This window comes from Parasteatoda tepidariorum, chromosome 1 (genome assembly GCF_982258835.1).
Source record: "Parasteatoda tepidariorum strain Cologne lab strain chromosome 1, Ptep-v5.0, whole genome shotgun sequence".
NCBI lineage: Eukaryota > Metazoa > Arthropoda > Arachnida > Araneae > Theridiidae > Parasteatoda > Parasteatoda tepidariorum.
Genome location: NC_141755.1, coordinates 124725824 through 124742678, shown reverse-complemented (window position 1 = coordinate 124742678; position 16855 = coordinate 124725824). Strand labels below are relative to the sequence as shown.

General features: G+C 27.8%; 1 protein-coding gene and 1 long non-coding RNA gene across 4 annotated transcripts in view; one reads left to right on the top strand and one right to left on the bottom strand.

Annotated features, from left to right (window-relative positions):
* Positions 1-16855, bottom strand: part of LOC147816888 (guanine nucleotide exchange factor subunit RIC1-like) — a 55793-nt gene that overhangs the window by 21873 nt on the left and 17065 nt on the right. For all 3 annotated transcript variants that reach the window (XM_087152375.1, XM_087152370.1, XM_087152367.1), the window contains 5 exons: positions 13378-13511; positions 12271-12362; positions 11056-11144; positions 10876-10956; positions 9392-9434 (listed from right to left, as the gene is read on the bottom strand). In XM_087152375.1, coding sequence (XP_087008501.1) covers positions 11138-11144; positions 12271-12362; positions 13378-13511 — 233 coding nt within the window. In that variant the 3' untranslated portion in view covers positions 9392-9434; positions 10876-10956; positions 11056-11137. The remainder of the gene's footprint in view (positions 1-9391; positions 9435-10875; positions 10957-11055; positions 11145-12270; positions 12363-13377; positions 13512-16855) is intronic.
* On the top strand, positions 4716-8488 carry LOC147816889 (uncharacterized). Its single transcript, XR_015428600.1, has 3 exons — positions 4716-5362; positions 7492-7651; positions 8343-8488. It is a non-coding gene; the product is annotated as an uncharacterized LOC147816889 (long non-coding RNA).

The following is a 16855-nucleotide window of genomic DNA, read 5'->3' as shown; positions in this document are numbered from 1 at the left end:
ATGTAGTATTATTATTTACTCTTCATTAAAATTTTGTTTTAATGTTTACTCTCATTTTAATTCATAATTTAAGTACCTTAAAAAATAAAATTAGTGCCTATTTTTAATTAAATATTGAGCTAGTTGTATAATTGTCAGTAAACTGATTTAGCTTTTCAATATTACATCCAAGTAAAACCTTCAAAATAAAATTAGATCTAAGTCTGGTCAGCGGCCTTAGTATCAAAATGGAAACTATAGAAACAGAGAATAGAAACTAAGAATAAATAGGGAAAAAAATTTAACTAAAAAGTAATAAAACACAGAATTGTGAATCTGTATTTTGTCCATAGTTTCGTGGATTTGAATAAAACCATGCCTCGATGAAAAGATGAACCCATGTAGATAAAAAAGATAATGGGTTAATAATAAACAATCCCAAATAAAAGACTTAATTTTTCATATATTTCCATTAAAATTTTAAAGGAGGGAAAAAATTTGCAGTAAAAATGACATTTGAATGTAAAAATTAAAATGAAAGTGAAACATTTAATTAAATAGTGGAACAGATAATTTTTCATTTAATAATTTCAGCATATATCTATTTAGACCAATGAACATTTGCTTGCTTTATCCATAGGTCTAATGAATAGGGTCCATCTTTACGAAGAAGTTAAAGGTAATTAACCATGTAAAAACATAACAATACCGAGCCTAACCCTTATATAAAACTTATAAAATGCTTCTATTAAAAAAGACGAAAAAAAGAATTAGGAGAACGAATTTTAAGAAGAAAAAAAATACTATAGATAAAAGACCTGGTAAATAGATAGAAATTCAAAGTCATAGAGCGAATCTTGATAAAATCTGTAGGATCTGAGATTAAAATTAGAAAGAAATAAAAAACAAAACAAAGGTAATCTATTTTTCATATTCTATCAAATACCTCAACCATAACTAACTAAACATCAGAAACACTAGAAAGATTAAAGTGATGAGGAAACAGGGTGTGTAGTCAAATCTTTCAACAAAAAATAAACACCGTTTAAATACTTTTTTTGCACTATGTACAGTAACAAAAGGTAAATTGATTTTCAAATACTTTAAATGATCATGATAAAATAACCAGTTTCTGACAAAGAACTTTTTCTTTTCTTGATTACATTAGCTACCATAAAAAGATTGTGAGACTTTTTAGTTTGATTTCAGAGGATGAAAAATGAAGAATAAATTAAGAATATCTTGCATGGAACATGAGAGTGCAAGAATCTCACCGACCCCAAGCTCAGTCGACGCACATGCGGACCTGCAGCTATTTCGTCAAGCATGTAAAATGATTGACGCTTTCATACACCACTGACCAACGGTACGCCAAAATGCATTGCGTTTGAACGAATAGTGAAAAAGTTGGAAAGAACGTGAAAACCACTCTTTTGCATATCAAGTGATGTAAATTAACAAAGCAGAGAAAAAAAAATTCTTTCAAAAGGAAAATTAAGCGCTTTAAAAACATTCAATAAAAAAATCTTCTTTAAAGGCTTTTAAAATTAAAAAGCGTAAATTGAAAATAAGTACTTCTTAAGAAAACTACACACCATGGGGAAAATAATTATTCATTCATAAAAAAACACTTAAATTAACCTGAAACAAATATAAAACAGTTAAGGAAATAATTATAATTATTTATTACTTAATACAGATACAAACTATGAAAAAAAGATGCTACACACGGCTTCTCTTTTAGGTTTTTTACTTAGAAATAATAAAACATTAAACAAATAAGAATATCAGTCAATAAAAATAATCAATCTTCTAAATTTTTAAAAATAAAGAAAACAACAAGTTAAAAACACTTTGCTAAAAAAAATTACCTTTGATTACGTCTGAATTCACAATTATTTTATGACTCACTGGTAAGAAGCTTTTCATGAGTATCATTTCATGCAGTTTGCACTTTTGAATTATTCCCTGAAAATAAATAAGTTTTTAAATCATATGATGTTATGCTTAAGAACGAATAATACATTTAATAATAATTAAAATAAAGCTAGAATACTTTATTAAATTAAATACTACTACAAACATTATTTCAGAATAAAGAAAAAATATAATGAAAAGTTTCCAAATTAACTCAAAATAAATTAAATTTATAAAGTTAAAAGATCATATTTTACTTAAAATAGTTGATACAAGGTTATATAAAAAATAGAACATAATTTTAAAAACAGGAGGATTTTATATTATATGTACTAAATTTTGAACTATACAAAGACTACTTTATAGAACTCAACTGGTATGGTGCAGTTACAAAAGAAGCTACTTGCAATGATGATTTCCCTCGTATAAAATATCATGCAATACTTTTTAAGACTTCATCTGCGTTTCAAATTATTTTTCTAAAAAGAATAATTGTAAAGCAGAAATGACAAAATATAAACCAATTTTGGAAAATAGCTGTTTAATATATGTGTATATATGCAGGTACACATATTAAGAGCTAATCTTAAAAATTAGTTTACATTTAGTAATTTTTGCTCAAAGTTCAAAATGTAGAGAAAACATGGAAAAAATTACAGAATATTGAAAAAAGAAAATTATTTTTAAAGAAAAAATTAGAAAAAAAATTAATAAAAGTCCGGGGGTAAAAAAATAAAGTATAGAATGACGGATGTAGTTACATGACTATGTCCGCTATTTCTTTAGCGCTCCTCACACTATTGTATTGATGTATTTTGTAAAGACTATATTGATACAATATTAGAAAGCACTCCTTTTCGCGGATATAATCGTGTGAACTGATGAAGAAATTATATCTTTCCCCCCCCCGACTTTTATTAATTTCTTTCAAATATTTTTTTCTTTTTTCTTTATTCTGTAAATTTTTCTATGTTTTCTCTACATTTTGAACTTATTTTATGAGTTCTATATGCTTGCAGATTAAGAGCAATAAATAAAACTTACTTTCTTAATTTTCTTAGTTTTTCTTTTTATTTATTGTGATATATATATATATATATATATATATATATATAAACTGCTGTTTGTAGAAAATGCAACACCATGAAAGAATCATCAGAATCAAATGAAATTTAATGCAGAAACGACTTGTACTGATACAAATAAATGATGAAATTTTCAAAACAAAAGAAACAAATTAAGCGTCCGAAATCAGTATTTGGTGCAGCCACCACGCGCTGCAATAAGTGCTGCTATACGACGTGGCATGGAGTCAAACAGATGTTGAATATCTGCTTGAGGAAGAGAATTCCATATCGCTTGTATGCGCAACCAAAGTTCGTCTTTGGAAACTGCAGGACGCGGATCACGAGTGAGACACCGACCAACCATATCCCACACGTGCGCAATAGGCGACATATCCGGCGAATAAGCAGGCCAAGGAAGAAGTTGCATGCGTTGTGCTGAACAGAAGTCTCTAACAGTCCGCGCAACATGTGGGCGTGCATTATCCTGCTGAAAGATAGCTCCAGGGATGCCTTGAAGGAAAGGAACGACTTCGGGCTGTAGCACTTCACGGACGTATCTGTTGCTATTGAGATTACCCTCAATTCGTATCAAATTGGATCGTCCATGATACGAAATCGCACCCCAGACCATAACTCCGGGTGTTCGACCACTATGTCGTTCAATAATACACTCAGGAAGGCAGCGTTGACCGGCATAACGTCTAACACGAACACGGCCATCATGGGTCCACAAATTGAAGCGTGATTCATCTGAAAAGACAACTTGGTGCCAATCAGCTCGCCAGTCTCTGTGCTCAAGAGCCCACTGCCGACGCAGCCGTCGATGATCCGCCGTGAGGGGAATCCTGTATAATGGCACCCTTGCACGCAATCCACGGCGCAGCAGACGACGACGAATTGACGAAGCCGACAATTGTACACCTGTAGCAGTAGACCAATGTGCTGCCAGCTGCCTGGAGGAAGCTGTGCGATCATTCACCGCCATGCGGAGCAGGTGTCGATCATCGCGCTCTGACGTCACCTTCTGTCGTCCAGTGCCTGTTTTTCGAGTTGTTCGGTGCTCGTCGGTCCACTGCTTCCAAACTCGCATCACTGTGGAACTGTTCCGCTGCATACGAGCTGCTATTGCGCGATAGGAAAATCCTCCTTCTCGAAGGCCGATTATCCTCCCTCGTTCAAACTCCGTAAGTTGCTTGAATTTCTTATTCTTCCGTCGTGGAGGCATACTCAGGTCTCACTAAACGTTTGCCACTAACAAATAATCATAGACTATTTTCAACGTCCCGCTACAGCACTTTATTTATACGCTTTCAGCATCAATTCAGAGGGCGCTGCGCGCGCCACGCACGCGCGATGGCTCTGAAACTTTATTAATTTGCATAATATCCTATAATTGACATTTGCTGCGAATTTCATTTGATTCTGATGATTCCTTCATGGTGTTGCATTTTCTACAAACAGCAGTTTATATATATATATATATATATATATATATATATATATATATATATATATATATATATATATATATATATATATATGCGTGTGTGTGTGTGTGTAACTTTACAATATAACAATACTTTATTAACTAGAGCACCCAAACTTAACTAACAAAGAGATTATTCAGATTGATAATTCTTAGTCACTTCAGTCTTAAGTAATAATCTTCAAATTTTTCTTTATTCTTGAATGTTTTCCTTTCAGACAGAAATAAATTAAATGAATTACCAATCTAACAAAGCGCACCCTGAATCATTTCTTAAAGAAAGCAGTTAACTACAAAAAATTTACTTATCAGTTCAAAATGTTCTTTAAAGTGGTAATTCTCAATCTCTTTAATAAAAAAAATATTCAAATAATTATTTCCAAAAAATTTATCTATACACTTGAAGGGAAAACAAAACCATAAATTGGGTAGAAAATAATTTTGAATTAAAAAGAATATAGCCTCAATTTGTTTCAACAATCCCCGAGTACAACAAAACATATTTAAACTACTTAACATTGTTTTATGAATATCTAAGAAATGATGGCATTACACTTTTAGGAAAAGCGACCGACAAAGAAATGATATTCAGAAAATGTCCAGGTAAGGAATAATTTGTAAAAATGTCAAATTCAACAAATCTCAAAGTTTCCCAGACAGCAAATTTCGTCCTAAAGACATCCCAAAACATTCCGAACACTCCTGGAACTCACATATCCGTAGAGTGTCAGAAGAAAGAATTTCGTAGGATGTCACAAATAGACAGCAATATGACAGGCCTTTCAAAGGAGTGTTTTAGGAGTCTTGTAGGATCATCGTTCAGCGCATGTGTGTTAACTTGAACTTTACCGTTAATGTTATTTCTTTTATCCAGTGACAAGAGCAATTCTGCTAGTGAAATCTAAATAATAAGGTATTTATAAGCTCACATATCTTTATTAGTTTCTGTTTTGTTTATTTTTCTTTTTTTATAATCTATTTATATAATTGATTTATAAGTGTACTTGAACCCCGTCATTATCTTTAATATCTCAATTGCAATGTTTACATGCATCTGCAATGTTTACATACATTACTAAATGTTTAAATGCGTGGTTTATTTAATTTTTTCAGAATTATTGAGGAAGCTTTATTTTTATTATTTCGCGAGGCAAATTTTTATCTGTTCTGATAACTCATTCTTTCTATTATTTTTGTTTTCTTCCTTTATGTTCAACTTGTTATTTGGCATGTTTTTTTGGTCACCCTAAATTAATCATTTCTTCTAATTACAGATGAAATGACATTCAAATTATTTCAATGTTGCTATTCATCTTCTTTATTTAGTATATTGTTATTTTACCATGTCTACATAATTTTTTCTATAAATTGTCTATGAATGGTGTTTTCAATATAAATGTAAACAATAACAATCTCCAACTCAATACTTGCTACAGCTTATTCTGCTAGGCTATATTTTCAAACGGATAATTTTGCTTTTAACAAAAGAAATAAATTATATAATTTTTAAGCTCAAATCTGTTGTATTCCATAAGATAATAACGATAAGTAATTCTGGTGAGGAAGAAGTAAAAATTTGTTTTATTTCTTTAGAGATGTATTGCGAAAAAGGTGACATGGTTGCTAGATTTTGAATAACTCCCTTTTTTGGCAGTCCTGATTTGGCCTCTTTCCATTTGTTTATTATTGTTTGTTCTTGTTGCAAGCTGTGCATCATCTTACGTTAGCACCTTTAGTGTTGTAAACACAAGTAATAAGTAATCAAATACCACGTTTGCAAGAATCACAATGTTCTCTTGCAAGACTCTCAAAACACGCGTTGTGAGCCAAATGGCTTTAAAATACACCGGAAACAGTAACCTGGAAGTATGGGCGTATAGAGCTTGCAGCGTTCCCTTGTGTAAAAAACACCGTCCATAGGGATTTTTAAAATTAGAGATACTTAGCCAAGTAAATAACCAGGCAAAAGGGCTGCAGGTTTTTTTTTCCGTTCTAGTTTGAGTAAATTGCAGCATTTGCTGCAATGAATTAAGTTTTTCTCCATATATGATTGTTCATAATCAATTTGTCTTAAAATTAATAAAAAGTTGCAAAGTTATCTAACTATTATTTTAAATTTAATCAGGCTATCAATTTTAACTGCTGAAGATAATTACATTATTTTCACTATCTCAGTAAATCATATCTTTTTAAAAATAGTTCTTAATTTATATTTAGTTAAATTATATATTAATGAAATTAATTATTTAAAAAAGAATCAGATGGACGCGATCAAAATGTCTATATGTGTAACTGATTTTATACAGAATAGTGCCTACATTTTAATGTCATTGTTTCAAAAGCAGTTATTAGAATTTCTCCTGCTTAGTGCTTAGTTTCATACTCATATTCATTAGTTTCATGCTCACTACTTAGTATTTCATGAAATACTTTTCCTTTTTAAAAAAATAGTTGAAAAGTTAATAAAAGTATTGAAAAGAGTTATTGAATCTGTAAGGAGTTTATTTTCTTTTAAAAACTTCCTGTAAATATATTTGTCATAATTCACCTCTTGCAGTGTGAAGCTGGTTTAAATATGTGTGTTTATATTTTAATTCTTAGTTTATTTTTATAGATATATTTTAGGTATCTTGTGTTTCATAATATGTATTTTTTGACGGGGTTGAAAAATATTCAATGATCTCTTAAGATAAAATATATAGTGCTTTAAAAGTCATATAAAACTTACTTGTAGTTGATCTGCATATTTTCACACTTATTAAATTTTTGTTAACATTTTTAACTGATAATTGTGGTTGAAACATTTAATTAGTATTTACATATTTGTATTTTTACAAAAGAAAACTGTTTGCTAAATTTTAGTATTGTCTTTTTCTTGATTCTCCAAGAGCTCGTTCTTTTACAAGGACAGATTTACGATAAACTATTTTCAGAATGAAATTTTGTTTTCTTTAAAATAAATTTTTAATAATTATATCATTTACATGTCAATTTGCTTTTTTAAAATATTGTTATTTGTATAATTTTTTTTCTTTCTCATAGTCTGCTAGATTGCAAAGTCTTGATGGAACTGATTTTAAAGAACATACAATTTCGAGCTATTCGTCACATCATGCCTGATGATGTTGTTGAACTCTAAAGCTGGGTGGGCAGTAATGAAAAAAAAGATTTTTTGGTTACAGAGTGTCAGGCGCAATTATTGGTAATATTTAATCTCTGTTTATATATATATATATATTATTCCATTTGTAGTTTGACAGTATATAGTTAAAATTTGTGTTGCTAATGTTGCCTTTCTAGAAAATGAATCTTATTTTTAAAAGTATTTATACCAATTAAAATGGTATTATTATTATTAAATTTAGTTGTCAAATAAACATCTATAGCCAGCTTTATTAAGCATCTATAACCAGCTTCTTTTTCTGTGTTCTCATTCTCTGTGTTTGGAATAATTTATGAGTGTGTAATTGTTTGAAATAATCTTGTTATAGTATCCCCATCTTCTTTTCCAGTCACAGTAGAATGGCAATCATAGGATACTTCAGTTATCCAATACTTCTTTTGACTTGCACTTTAAAATATCACAGTTGCATGTGTTTGTACTGACAGCTTAATCATTATTACAGTTGTTACTAGATTATTCTTATAACAATGAATCAAACATGTATCATATCATTTTATTTTTTGTGAACTAGTATTAAGTTACGTATGATGGGCAATTGAAAAAGCAGCTGAACAAGGTTACCGCATAATATTTACCCTGAGAGTAACAGAAATCTGGGCTTCTACTAATTTAATTTGAGATACCTTTTAACTAGGTTCTAAAATAATTTTATGTTTGTTCATAAAAATACCTACTAGTTTGTTTGCATTTTCTTTTTGTTATGTTTTAGAAGCGGTTTGCAGTGTTTTTACAAACACTAAAGTAAATGAAGTTGGAAGCAATATTAGAGGCTGGTTGCGCCATGCTAAAGAAAGAAGAGTTTATTCTGTAAAAAAAACTAAAGAAATAATTGTGCAAATAAAAGTTTTACTTATGTGATTCTAATATTGTTTATTTTTTTCCTATTCTCATATTTATTTGCATACACTAAATTTATGCTGCAAAAAATAGATAAATCCTTAAAACAAGTTATAATTTTTAATATCTTCAAGATACTGATTTAAGTATGCCTTCATCTAACAATTCTTCAGCAAAACATGGCGACAGCTGTTTTAGTTTGTATATAAAAACAGATAATTTTCTAATTTTATTTGTTTTTTAAATTGCATCATTGACACAATAACTAAACAATAAAGTATGTGATCCATAGTATAAAATGTTTGATATGATATTTTGAGTTTTTGATAAAATAGTCACAACTTCATTTAAAAACTTTTGATAGTAAAGAATCCACTTTTCCTTTTGATAGTAAAGAGTTATATATTATTATGGGAAGCTAAAAGCAATAAAATGTATGAATGTGATAAGGAATATTATAAATGTGAGATTTCTAAAAGGTATTTTCTCTAGTTTAATTTTATTAGTACCTACTTTTCTTTATGCACAAAAGGTTTCATATACTCAAAGATGTTTCTGGTGATAAATTAAAATAACAATGATTTAGCAATTTAAAAAAGGATGTTTGCTTTTAAGAAAGATCGATACTTCATTATTAAAAATGTTTTTATATTGTTATTTTCAACTGCATGCATACTCTATAAAAAATGGAATATAATAATAGTGCATAATATTTTTCAAAACATTATCTTATAAGTTAGAAATGGTAAGTTAAAAGTTTTTCTAGAAGGAAAAGAATATATTATTTGTTTTTTATTCCAGATCCTTCCCTCTTAATAAAATTACAAAGGAAAGGTTTCATAAAATCCTAAATCTGCAATCAAACACACGCAAAAAAAAAGAAACTTATTAAAAATAATTACATTATTAAAGTCCACTTACCATAGATATTAGAAGGGAAAAATTTTTCATCACATCAGCAGACCTATAAAAATAAAAAGCATGTTTTATTTGTTATTTATGCAATTCCAAATATAAATTTTTAATCTGATTAATAAGACAGAGTAACATATTAAATGCCTTCTTTTAGTCCTCTGTTTAAAGCTCCATATTAAAACTGATTTTGCATTAAATTACAATGTATTTATAGTTATGTATATATAGTAAACGCTGTATAAGCAAAAAAACATCACTTTGTTAATGAAAAAATAAGCACTTTTAAGCACCAAAAAGCAAATTATGGCAGAGGGAAACTATCACGATCTCTATTATTATATGACTGTAAATATTTATCAAAACTCAGATATTATTTTCAGTCAAAAATAATAATATAATCAGAATTGATAAATGAATTAAATATTAATTTTTAGAAAAGTGACTAAGGAAACTGAATCAAAATTTGAAATAAAAAGAAGTTATTTTCTAATTTAGCAATTTGAAAATAAAATATTTTCAAAAAAATATAGATGAAAGGAAGGGAGAAAAAATATACTACAGTGATTCAATTATTCTCAAGTAACCAATTAGTATTAATTACCTCACAAGTAGATAATGATGCCGGACAGCTTATTTTCATTTAAAAATTTATCATGCCATATTTTAATAAAAAATAAATTTAAAAAAAATAGTTAAAAAGGGGAATACCAATTTCAAAGCAAAATATTTAATATAAGTTTGGGATTTTGGAATAATACTCTTGATTAATATTTTCTGAAATATTAATTTTGAATAAATCAATAGTGGATCTTCTCATGGGAAGCTTATAGAAAAAATAAAATCACTGCATACACTGCACCACAATCACGCAAAACATTGTGATAATTTAACCTTTAAATATAGATAGGTCACAGCATCTCTACAGAAAGAAAATTACTATGCTATTTTTTAGAAAATACAATTTTCAGAATTAGACATAAAATTATTACAGCAACTTATACAGGCTAATCAGTAATAATACAAAAAAAACTTTTACTTTAGTTTTATCATTTTATTTATTGAACCAAAGATAAAATAAAAAATGTGTCATTTATACATTATATCATCAATAAAAAGAACCATTTGTTAATCAATTTTAAGAGAATAGAAAAAATTTTAAATTCTAGGAGAAAAATACAGTTTATTAAAAATTAAAAACTTGAGTCGTGCTTTGAGGTTAGTTTGAGATAACTGTAAGGATTAAAATGAGACCAATGTATAAGGTAATTTTACACACACTAAAATAATGATATATACCCTGAGATTACTGTTCCAACAGTAAAATTTAAAATTTCCTTCATCTCCAATTTTAATTACATTAATTAATACCATAAACTACAGTAAGTATTAGACAATTAATTATTATTATGTTCGAAATATTAATTACGCATAATTCCAACCAAAACTACACATCAGTAAGGCACCAAACAAACTCCAAATTGCAAAGTTACCTTTTTCCCATGTCATAGCAAGAGCTCCTCCATCAGTTGTCCATTTCAAATTTAATACGGCTCCTGCAGCTGTTTTGACATCTATTTACATACATTAGAAACCTTTCATTAAAGCAAACAAACAGAACCAATAAAGGTGCAAAAAACTTAAATTACAGATAATAAGAATGATTAGTTTACCAGGAAAGTCTTTACTGGATAATACTAATTGATGTGTGGATTGTAGAGCACCTGTTAAATCGTCAATGCAGAAAATGATTCCTTAAGCACTGAAATTGTATTAAAAAAACATATAATTAAAAAAAGCATAGTTTAAAAAATTTTAAATAACAAAAAATTAAGAAGTATGAATAATCACATTGCTATAAGAATTGTAATATAATGGTTGAGTGTTTTCAAAATCTCAACAAGTCCATAAAATAGAATTTTCAGGATAATAAGCTTCTAAGGGAAACAACGATCAAAACAAACACTATTTAATAAAAAAATTAACTACAATCTTTAGGTAAAAATAGTTTAATGACATTTAATTAAATAAAGGGATTCGAGATAAAGGATTCGATGATTAAGTGATGATGATTAGTTAGATTTTCCATGAACTGGGAAATGAAAGGAACGACAATTCAAGCATACATTAAAGATCAAATTTATTTATTTTTCTGTCAATTAATTTATTCCCTTTTAAACAAAAAATAAATATTTGTACAAGGAAAAAAACTGTCACGGATTTGCATAATAATATCATTTCTATTCATTTGTTTAGAACTAGAAATAGCCTTTAATCTTATTTTCTAACAAGATATTCAAGTAAAATTTTTATAAGATTGTAATTCCTTTTATTCAAATAAAACAATTTAAGTCATAACAGAGAATATATTTTGCTTTTTCATGATCTTTTAATAAATAATAGATCTCGCAAAACCATCATATCAGTATAAAAAGGAACTGGTTTATACAAAAACCTGCTTTCTTTGCAACCACTACATGTCTATGACTGAAGAGTACCTCAGTATATGCTCTAATATTCTCAAAAATTTTCTATTTTATAGCACTGACAATTCCTATGGATATTGTTTTAATTTTTCTTTACTATATTGTCCTGCTTGTCATACAATAATTGACAGATTACTGGCAAAGGTTAAAAAAACAATTCATATGTTAAAAAAAACTAGCAATAATATAATTTTACTCTTGCAAAAGATGAAAAGAAACAGCCATACAAAGGCTCACATATTTCATTCCCACAAAAAAATTTATGAGAAAAGTTACAACAGTTATTTCAAATTTCAAAAGAAAAATCATTAATAACTCTGAACTTAATAATAAATAAACTTAGCAATTAAAATACAGAACACTATCGATAGTGCAGATAATTAAAAAAAAAATTAGGCATACTTTGTTTGCCCATAAGCAATGACTCGAAACCTATGATTCACAGCTGTACAAGTAGCATTCTGAACATCATTAGCAAAGATTCCAAAAACTTGCTGCAAGAAATACAAAATAGTTACTAAGAAAAAAAACTTAAGACTCTTATCATAAATAATAATTGCTGGAAAAAATCTACTTAAAACCATATCATATTTTAAAAATAATAAGATAAAAAAAGTTTGATATAGATAATAAATTTAAAAACTCAAAACAATAAAATTTTACTTGAATTTATAAAAACAAATGATTATCATAAATAAAAGCATATTCTTTGACTACTTCAGAATTTCCGTATTTTATGTCTTTTGTTTTTTATTCTCAAAAGTTTTATAAATATTCTATTTTAAATACTTCTGTTTTAATTCCCTGCCACTGAAAAAAATATTCTACCAAAGTCAAAAATGTTGGGGGTTTAATAAAGGCATTCAATTGATAAAACCTCTTTAAGCTATATTGTTTTTATCATTAGTTATTTGAATATATGTACATCAGAAAAAACTACATTAAAGTTTTACATAAATTAAATAAAACTACAAGTTTTGCTTATTTACTCTAGGCTCCTAAAACAGAAATGCACAAAACTATGATATATGTCACAGCACAAATTATGCTTCACATAAATTCCAATATAAATTACAAATTAAGTATACAATTTATTCACATTTCTTTGCAACATTTCTTTTCTTGTAAACAATTTCTGTTTCATTAAGTAAGCATGCATACATAATTTTATATATAACTAATTAAGGCTTCTTTTTGAGAATTCAGTGTGCAAGAATGAAAATGTTTGGTCATTAAAAATAATGGTAATGGTTTAATTAATGAGAGTCGTTTATATTTGGCAATACTCACAAAACATTTGCAACTGTCAAAAGTTTTGTCGTTATACATTAGATATAATTCTGCTCCAGGATAGAGCTATGAACTTTCAAAACTTAAAATTAACATATAAATGTAAGATGAAGAAAATATTTTTTCTTACTCAATACTATCAAAACATTTTATACAATAAATTTTTATGTGTACATAAACTTTTAATAATTTACACAACAAAAAGGAATCATTACATACATGAGGCTCAAACTTCAATGCAGTAGCAGTAATAAAACAAGCTTGACCATTTGATAGTACAACTGAAAACCCTCCAATGATGGGAGAATATTCCATATTTTTAATATGGATTTGTGCATCATGAAATTTGGATCCTTAAATGGAGGATAGAAAAATTAAAATAAGATTTATGGTATGTATTCATAACAAAACACTAAAAAAATTAATAAAATGCAAAGAATTTAAAGTAAAATTTATTATTAAAGTATTAATAGAAGTACAGAAGTATAGTATAAAAATTAAAGTAAGATTTATAGTATATATTCATAACAAAACATTAAAAAAATTAATAAAATGCAAAGAATTTAATAAGTAATTAATTAAAAAAACGATAGCATCTCAATTTTCAATGCAAAAATTTGAACAATGTTTACACAAAAAAATTAAACATTAACATGATTTATATTGTTTTAATTAAACACATACATGAATTTTAAATCTGTGGTAAGCCAGCAGTTATAGCTCGTAAAATGACATCGTCAAATGGTAAGGAACTTAAAGGTGATACACATTTTACAAAAGGGGGAGAAACGAAGGCCTCCATGAGTTTCTTGTGTGACCTCTAACTCTTTTATTAATTGATATTTACTTATATAGATTATAACAATTTGAAAATTAATGGAAATAAATAATGTGCTACAATCTGTTGAGCATGACATGAATTAGTTGTGGCGTAGTTCTAGCAATTTTTCAGTCCGAAATTATTGTTATTGTGGCGCACTTTCCAATTTGCCAACATCCAACAACAGAAAATCTTTCGTTCTTATTTTGGGCCACGGCTCTAAAATACATTAACACTGTGATGGCGGCTGTTCTGAGTGACAGGCAGTACCTATTTTCCTAACTAATAGCAACTCTCAGCCTGTATGTTGTGGATTTGGTGGTTTGTATTTATCTGTAAATGCTTGTAGCAATATACACAAACATACATAGCTATTTTAAAAAGATTATTTTTTACTGTAAATTATATTTCAAGAAATGACTTAATGTTTTTTGCATAATTTCTATGTAAAGCAATAAAGTGATAAACTAAACAAAAACTATAATAATTTCAAAAAAAGTAGCATTCAATTTCAAAATATGTGCTTATCAACTTATGCGGCCCCTTTTACCAATGCCTAATTTAAATGTGGCCTCTCACAGTAAAAATGTTCCCTTTCTTTGCACTATGCTATTGCAAATAAATAAAATAAATCCTTGATTGAGCGACTTTTTTAAATGACTGACAACTGAAGTTGGATAAAAGTGAAAGAAAAAGTATGACATTCATCACAGAAAAAAAAAAGAATTTTAAAATTAAATATTATTAACATTTTGTTCCAAGTCAAAGCAATGCTTGCACAGCACAGCATGAAAATCATGAATGAAAGGCCAAAAGTTTCATATGCTATATAATATTTGCTAATCAAATAAATAAAAAATGATAAACATTCATTTTTTTAAATAAAAAAAATTTACAATATATTTTAATACAATAATTAAAATTTTGGTACCATTTATCTTGGTATTCGTACCTGTGTCACACATTATTGGGAAGTAAACTCTATCCCTGGAGCAACAACGACTCTCTTTTCTTCATTTACACTAAAATACTTGTTTTTTGGTGAAACGCCAACTGTTAACTCTTTGGACAAAGTCTTTAACTTTGATTAAGTGTTTTTTTATTGCTTCTCTGCTATGATTTCATCATTTTTAATAAAGGTTAAGAGAAATATTGAGGTTCATTTAACTTAGTATCCACACTATTTGCTTTACAAATTAATCTGCTCATTAATCACTTTCTGCTTCTACAAAAAGTTTGTTATTTTCAATTTCCTATGTTGGAACATTAAGCTTTATTCAAATTAAATATCTACCGTTTTGTTCATTTAAACTAAACTTCCCATTTCTTCGAATCAGACAGAAAAATAATTGTTTCTTGCAGAAAACATCGCCTATTAGCACTTTGAATAATACCTTCAATTATGATTAACTGCCCGATAAATTAAAGAAAAATAATTGATTAACTAAAAAGGTCTATCTCCACCAATTTTTTTCAAAATCCATATGGTTTTTCGCTCGTTTTTAGGCATTTCTACATAGTTTTTCAGATTTCAATATTTTTAATAAAGTATTACTAAAACACACAAATTTTGAATATGAGTCATTTCTTAAGCGTTTAGTTTTAAACAATTTCACCGTTCGATTTTGCAACACTTTGATCGTTTTTTCAACCATTTCCACATATTTTTTTTCCATCAAATTCCAATATTTTTAATTGACTTTATTATGACAAAAAATTTTTTTCAATTTGAATTAGCAACCCTCCCAAATCTGTCTTATTTTCTTATTGAATTCCATTATGTTTACGACAATATGCAAATTTGAGTTATTAATTTTTTACATGCTTGATTCTTAACAGTTCTATAGTAAATTCCTGTCGTTTCTAATATTTTTTTTATTTTTAAATTTCCAATGTCTTCAATACAATCTTATTAAAAAAAAGGATTTCAAATTTGATTCAACACATTTTAAATGCACTTCTTACACAACGATTTCATCGTAAATACGAATAATTTTTTTTATCTTTTTCGATCATTTCAACATAATTTTTTAAATTTTGAGGTTACTACAACAAAAATTTTTTTTTATTTGAGCTATTTCTTTTTGATATGCTTGATTCACCTCGACTACATCATAAAAATCTAAGTTGCTTGTTGATAATTTTTAAGTAGGTTATATAATGTTTTTTTAGTCATTACCATGTGATTGTTGAAACAAAGGTTGAAAAAAAAAATTCTAAAACTTTTAATATAACCAAATTTCAAATTTGAGTTATCCGTTTTTGACGAGCACAGTTTTCGACAACTCTATTGTATATTCACACCATATTCTGTAGTTATCATTGTTCCATATATAGCTTTTTTAATGCTGATGCTTTTAATACAATGACAAGTGACTATTATGACACGTGAATTTGGAATTTGAGGTATCACTTTTAATCATTCGGTTTATAACAATTACGTCATAAATCCACATTGATTTCTGAACATGCTTTTTATTAGATTTTTATTGTTGTTTAATCATTTTCATATAATTTTTTTAACTCAAATATTATTAGTTATTAGTTAATATTATTACAACACGCAAATTTTAAAAATTCATATAATTTTTTAAGGACCTCGAGGATCCTATTTTAAATTTTTTTCTTCTTTTTGGGTGGTTGTACTTTATCTCTTTTAATAAATTTCAACTAAAGGTTCTTCTTTCAACCTTTTTACTCTTTAAAAGAGCATAGGACTTCACTTATGCTTCCTTACCTCTCTAATTTTTCTTTGGACAACCACTGATTTGTTTAGCTTATATAAGTCAACCGACTACAATTCAGTGTATACTGAGCACAAGGTAATGAATAAATATGCTTTGCACATTGAAAGAATCTTTTGAATATAAATTCTTG